Consider the following 5,965-nt stretch of genomic DNA (forward strand, 5'->3'; position numbering starts at 1 on the left):
TTTTGAAGTAGGGCTACTTACAGGTTTTGCTCGACTTGTGTAATAACACCCCATTGACTTACTTGTATTTTGTCACCATCTAGTGGCGGTTGTCTGTCATTACCACAACCGGCAGTTTAATCGTATTTACATCCGGGTGAGCTGACGTCGGCGTCCTATTGGTTGGTGTAACGGAATGGACAACATGTTACAATTCATGAAATTAGTCGGGCAGCTAAAAGTGAGTGAAATGCGTATTGATACGATGTTTTGCAGGTTAACGTATATGCTATATTAACCCTTGCTTGTGTTACAGCGCGTACCACGAACAGGATGGGTGTACAGAAATATCAAACAGCCTGAGAGTGTGTCTGATCATATGTACAGAATGTCAATGATGGCCTTAACAATACGGGACATCAGTGTCAATAAAGAAAGGTCTGTATGAGGGGTCCTAAAATCTAGGGTTATTTGCATATAAGTCTACTATTTAACTGTGAGCCAACGTTGATGTCCTTACTGATGTTTTTCATGTTTATTTGGGGATGAGGGATGACCGTTTAATCCACAGCATGTGTTTATTCACATAAGGTTTAGAAAACGATGAAATAATACCAGTTATATCCTCTTCGGGTTCTTGTGTTAATACTTAGAGCCGTTGTTTTTCAGCGGCTCTGTTGTTACTATTATACGTAACCTAGCAACAACATAACGTGTTTTGCCATAAGTTAAGACCTTCAGTGTAAAACAAACAAAAGTTTGTGTGGCAACAGTTGCTAAAGTATGATTGGTTAGTAGAGACTTAAGGCGGGGCTTAGAGAAAAGTCAATTCATTTAAAGGGTTAGTTCACCCAAAAATGAAAATTCTGTCATTTATTACTTACCCTCATGCCGTTCCACACCCGTAAGACCTTCGTTAATCTTTGGAACACAAATTAAGATATTTTAGTTGAAATCCGTTGGCTCTCAAGATCCATAAAGGTACTTAAAACATATTTAAATCGGTTCATGTGAGTACAGTGGTTCAATGTTAATATTATAAAGCAACGAGAATATTTTAGGAGAGCCAAAAAAACAAAACAAAATAACGACTTATTTAGTGATGGCCGATTTCAAAACACTGCTTCAGGAAGCATCGGAGCACAGATGAATCAGTGTATCGAATCTGCTGTTCGGAGCGCCAAAGTCACGTGATTTCAGCCGTTGGCAGTTTGACACGCGATCTGAATCATGATTCACACTGATTCATTTGTGCTCCGATGCTTCCTGAAGCAGTGTTTTAAAATCGGCCATCACTAAATAAGTCGTTATTTTGTTTTTGTTTTTTGGCGCTCCAAAAATATTCTCGTCGCTTTATAATATTAATATTGAACCACTGTACTCACATGAACCGATTTAAATATGTTTTTAGTACCTTTATGGATCTTGAGAGAGGAAATGTCATTGCTCCATTGCTCCCTATCGAGGCCTCACGGAGCTATCGGATTTCAACTAAAATATCTTAATTTGTGTTCCAAAGATTAGCGAAGGTTTTACGGGTGTGGAACGGCATGAGGGTAAGTTATAAATGACAGAATTTTCATTTTTGGCAGAACTAACGTTAACCCTTTAAGCATTAATATTTGTGAAGTTTATTGAGATTGATTCACATATGTACAGTTCATTTTGATTCGTTCACAATTGTTCGGTTCCTTTACACTCTTTCCCATTCGTGCAGTACATTAAGATTCATTCACACGCGTGTGAATTAAATGCTGCGTTCCAATTCGCCTACTTATACTACGCCCTAAAAGTATGTACTCTTTCTGTGAACAAAAAGTACTTACTTTTGAGTGTGTAGTAAAAGAGTAGACAAGCTTTGGGACATACTAATACGTCATACAATCGCGTCTTTTCTCTCTGTCGCATCCTGTCACCGTAAACTGGCCTGTCAATCATCTTACATCCTCCACATTTCATTTAGCTAATTTCCTACCGTATCGGAGTGAAATGCAGCACGTTGATCTGCAGTCGCGGGTCTTTCATGTGGAGAACTCTCCTCATATTAATGCATAATGATGCATTTAAAAGTTAATGGCCAATCAGATCTTCATAAAAGTCCACATTGGTATTTGCAGATGAAAAATAACACGGGTAACATTAAATATATATTTTCTATCAGGTTAAACTGATTATTAGTCACTCAAATCGCTCAGCGTCGATTGCATATATCCGCCATGTTTTGTAGTTTTTTAACACTTTTTACTCGTGTTTGTAGTTCTGAACTGAATCCTCGTCCAATGCGCAATGGGTTGTGGGCAATATTAGCCTCTATAGTGTGCACGGATCCACACTTCGAAAATCTACCGGAAATAGTAGACCATCCTGGGACTTTTGGCATACTCTTTTCAACATACTATGCTTTGGGACACACTTATTTTAATCTCACACACTATTTAGGATGGATAGTATGGACATTAGGACGCAGGGATAGATTAATTTACACGTGTTCGATTCATTAAGATTCATTCACACTTGATTCCTTCACATTAGTGCGGTGCGGTTCATTTAGATTCAATGGCTGCATTCCAAATCGCATACTCAATTGAGAAGGTACTTATTCTGAATAAGTAATTACTTCACAACCACTAAAATTACGTTCTATATAGTACTTGTGTATGGAATGTAATATGGACCTACATTAGCCATGTTGCCTTTATCATGTGACCTAGACCTACCAGCATCAGTTACGTCGCTTCACTCCCATTCACAAATCCTCTCCTGTGGCCTCCTCAACATGGTATAGTAAAGTGTCCATCATATGCACACTTCAGCCGGAAGTAGTAGGTCATTCAGGTATTTTTTGCCTACACTTTTATGAGAACTGTGAATTCGGACACATCTTTTGTCACATTCGCCTACTGTATGGCAGGAAAGTATGCAATTTCGGATGCAGCCATTCACACTAGATTCATTTACACATGTTCGATTCATTAAGATTTATTCACACTTGTGCAGTTCATTTAGTTTCAGTCATACTTGTTCGATAAATTTACATTAATTTATTCTTGTTCATTTAGTTTAGATTCAATCATATAGTCAAATGTTTTTTATTTATTCTTATATGTACAACATTTCTTTAAATAAACCTGTCGAGGCTTTTGCATAAATGTTCTAGAAAGCTAATTTCAAGCAACATGAATTCTACAAAATGTGTCTTTACAGTACTAAGTTTAATAGAAAAAAACAAAGACAATTATTCTAAAATGTGCAAAGTAAATAATAACTAGAATGAGTGGGTGTCCCCAAACTTGAGTGTTCATTTAGATGCATTCACATGATCTGCTTCTCTCTTCACAGATGCATGAAGCTGGCTTTAGTTCATGACTTGGCTGAGTGTATTGTGGGAGATATTGCTCCAGCAGACAATGTTAGTAAAGCAGAGAAGCACAGAAGGGAAAAGGTATCATGTTTTTAAGTTAAATTTTACATTTGAAATATTTCTTTTGTGTACACATTAAACATTGAAAAACTTTCTCTTTAGGAGGCAATGGTGCATATCACAAGCCTGTTAGATGATGGCTTGCGGAAAGAAATTTACAACTTATGGGAGGTCAGTTAATGATCAGAACGAAACAACTGGACCGAGTTCTTCTTTTTTTTTTTTTTTGGTTTGGAATGACATTATAAACTGGACTGCATCCCTCACAGGAGTATGAGAATCAGTCCAGTCCAGAAGCCAAACTGGTGAAGGAGTTAGACCAGCTGGAGATGATAATACAAGCTCATGAATATGAAGAGTTAGAGGGGAAACCTGGAAGACTCCAGGAGTTCTTCACCTCCACTGAAGGTTTGAACTTGATTTCTAACTTCTACAAGCTCTGGATCCAATTAGATAAGTGATTTTAAGAAGAGCAAGCAATGCAAATTGTATCAGAAGTGCTCAGCAGTGGCCATTCACACCATAAAGATTTGTGAATGAATTAATCGAGTCTGTCTCACCACACTCTACACCAGCTTAAATATTTGCATATTTTTGAATATGCAATTTTGCAATAACTTAAAGTTTTTAAAGATTTAATTGCAATAGCTTTATATCAGGGGTGTAACGGATTGTAGTTGATCCGTACAGACCTGGCCCCACGGTTCTGCACACATGAGATTCGCAGAGTAATTGCAAAGTTTGACCGTCATACAGTGAAAGTTTATCATTTCCACATGCTTTTAAGTCCTGCCAATTTAAACATTCAAGTACATTTAAACCATTCAAGCACAAGAAGATGGCAAAACAACAAAACACTTGAACTTACTTGAACTTAATTAGTTAGGCTAGTAGCTTTTGCTGTGGTATTGAAGTACTTAAACTGCTTTTTAAATAATAAATAGAAAGCAAAGTTATATTCCTACCCCCCACCCCCACAGACACACTTTTTTTTTTTTTTTGCTGATCTGAAAAATGATCCAATCAATGACTCAAAAAACACAATATGATACATACCATGAGTTTGCACGATCCATTGCACCCCTATTGAATATTGGTATTGATCAAGATCAGGTGTGTCCAACTCGCAGAACCTGATTTGATTTTACCAAGTGCAACATGTTCCTGGATCAACATTTCAATCAACTAATCAGATTTGAGGACAAGTTTACAGTTTATGTCAAGTTTAGGCTTACAATCAGGGTGCTTCTACATCAGTGTTATTCACCTATCATTTCCCTCAAATTTTAGGGATAACTTATAGGTAGGTAAAGGGTTATGATTAAACTCTTGGACAGGAATGTTGTTCCAGGATCAACAAAATGTTGACCCAGAAACGCATCTAGCTCGACAAAATCAGGACGTACGTCAAACTCAGTTCCTGGAGGGCCAAAGTCCTGCAGAGTTAGCTTCAACCCTAAATAAACGTTCATGATCCAGCTAATCAAGTCCTTCAGGACTTTTTGAAAACTGTGTGTTTGAGAAGGGTTGGAACTAAACTCAGGACTGTGGCCCTCCAGGAGCGCAGAACCTGATTTCACCAAGTCCAACATGTTCCTCAATCAACATCTTTGTTGATCCTGGAACAACATTTCAATCAGATTTAAGGGACAAGTTTAAAGTTTATGTCAAGTTTAGGCTTACAACCAGCAGGGTTAGGTGCTTCTACATCAGTGTTATTCACCTATTATTTCCCTCTGATTTTAGGGAACTTATGGGTTGGTTTAGGTTTAGGGGTCGGATATAGTTAGGATCTCAGCAAAATCAGATTGTGCGAGTTTGGCATCCCTGATCTAGACAGACTATTATCTTTAGGACATATACGCCAACTCTTTTGACTGCTATAAGACACAGATGTGTTTTCCCCTCTCATCACAGGCAGGTTCCATCACCCAGAGGTGTTGGGTCTGGTGAAGAGTTTGAATGAGGAAAGAGCTCGCCACATCGCTGCCAGAGGAGATGATACTGCTGAGAAGACCCCTGACACAAGCTCTCACACCCTAGCAACACCATGATCACAATTCCTGTCAGGCACTGAAGCTACCTCCACACATCTGTGCACAAGAGTGTTAATTTTGTCAAGATATACTGTTTTATTATAATCTTATTTCATTGTACAGAAGCATGGTTTGTGGTTGTGTGATGGCCCTGTCCTGTTTATGTGAATGTTTCCACGGTTGTAATTTTATTGATAAAAATCAATCTTTTTATTAAAACCAAATGGGAGTATGTAAAACTGTTTTTCACCTTACAAGTAGTTCATTCCTTAATAAAAAAGAATGTTTTATTACCACTGAACCTGATTTTACTTTGTTAAATGCATCAAAACACATGGGAACTGTAACTCATTCTGCAATAATTATAACTTTCAAAATGTTTTTTTAAACACATTTCAGTTCTGAGCGAGTGGAAAGCAAAGAATAAAGCAGCAAAAAAGTGAATAGAAGGTCAAATTTTTGACAGAGACTTTTCCACACTTTACTGATGAAGGAACATTAAATTTAATCTTCATGTTATGGTTTATGA

General features: G+C 37.5%; 1 protein-coding gene across 1 annotated transcript; it reads left to right on the plus strand.

Moving 5' to 3' along the window:
- Positions 1 to 133: 133 nt before the first annotated feature.
- hddc2 (HD domain containing 2) lies at positions 134 to 5,829 on the plus strand. Its single transcript, XM_067384266.1, has 6 exons — positions 134 to 220; positions 296 to 417; positions 3,319 to 3,421; positions 3,503 to 3,571; positions 3,670 to 3,808; positions 5,318 to 5,829. The coding sequence occupies exons 1-6, from the start codon at positions 176 to 178 to the stop codon at positions 5,452 to 5,454; spliced, it is 615 nt and encodes a 204-aa protein (XP_067240367.1). The 5' UTR covers positions 134 to 175; the 3' UTR covers positions 5,455 to 5,829.
- The last annotated feature ends 136 nt before the right edge of the window (positions 5,830 to 5,965 follow it).

The sequence above is a fragment of the Chanodichthys erythropterus genome, chromosome 4 (genome assembly GCF_024489055.1).
Source record: "Chanodichthys erythropterus isolate Z2021 chromosome 4, ASM2448905v1, whole genome shotgun sequence".
In the NCBI taxonomy this organism is placed as follows: domain Eukaryota; kingdom Metazoa; phylum Chordata; class Actinopteri; order Cypriniformes; family Xenocyprididae; genus Chanodichthys; species Chanodichthys erythropterus.

What these genes read in the sequence shown, in the direction of transcription:
- hddc2 (XM_067384266.1), top strand. Translation starts at nt 176, where the DNA reads ATGGACAACATGTTACAATTCATGAAATTAGTCGGGCAGCTAAAA. An exon ending in ATCAGTGTCAATAAAGAAAG is followed by an intron (nt 418 to 3,318) that starts GTCTGTATGAGG and finishes CTCTCTTCACAG; the next exon opens with ATGCATGAAGCTGGCTTTAG. An exon ending in AGAAGCACAGAAGGGAAAAG is followed by an intron (nt 3,422 to 3,502) that starts GTATCATGTTTT and finishes CTTTCTCTTTAG; the next exon opens with GAGGCAATGGTGCATATCAC.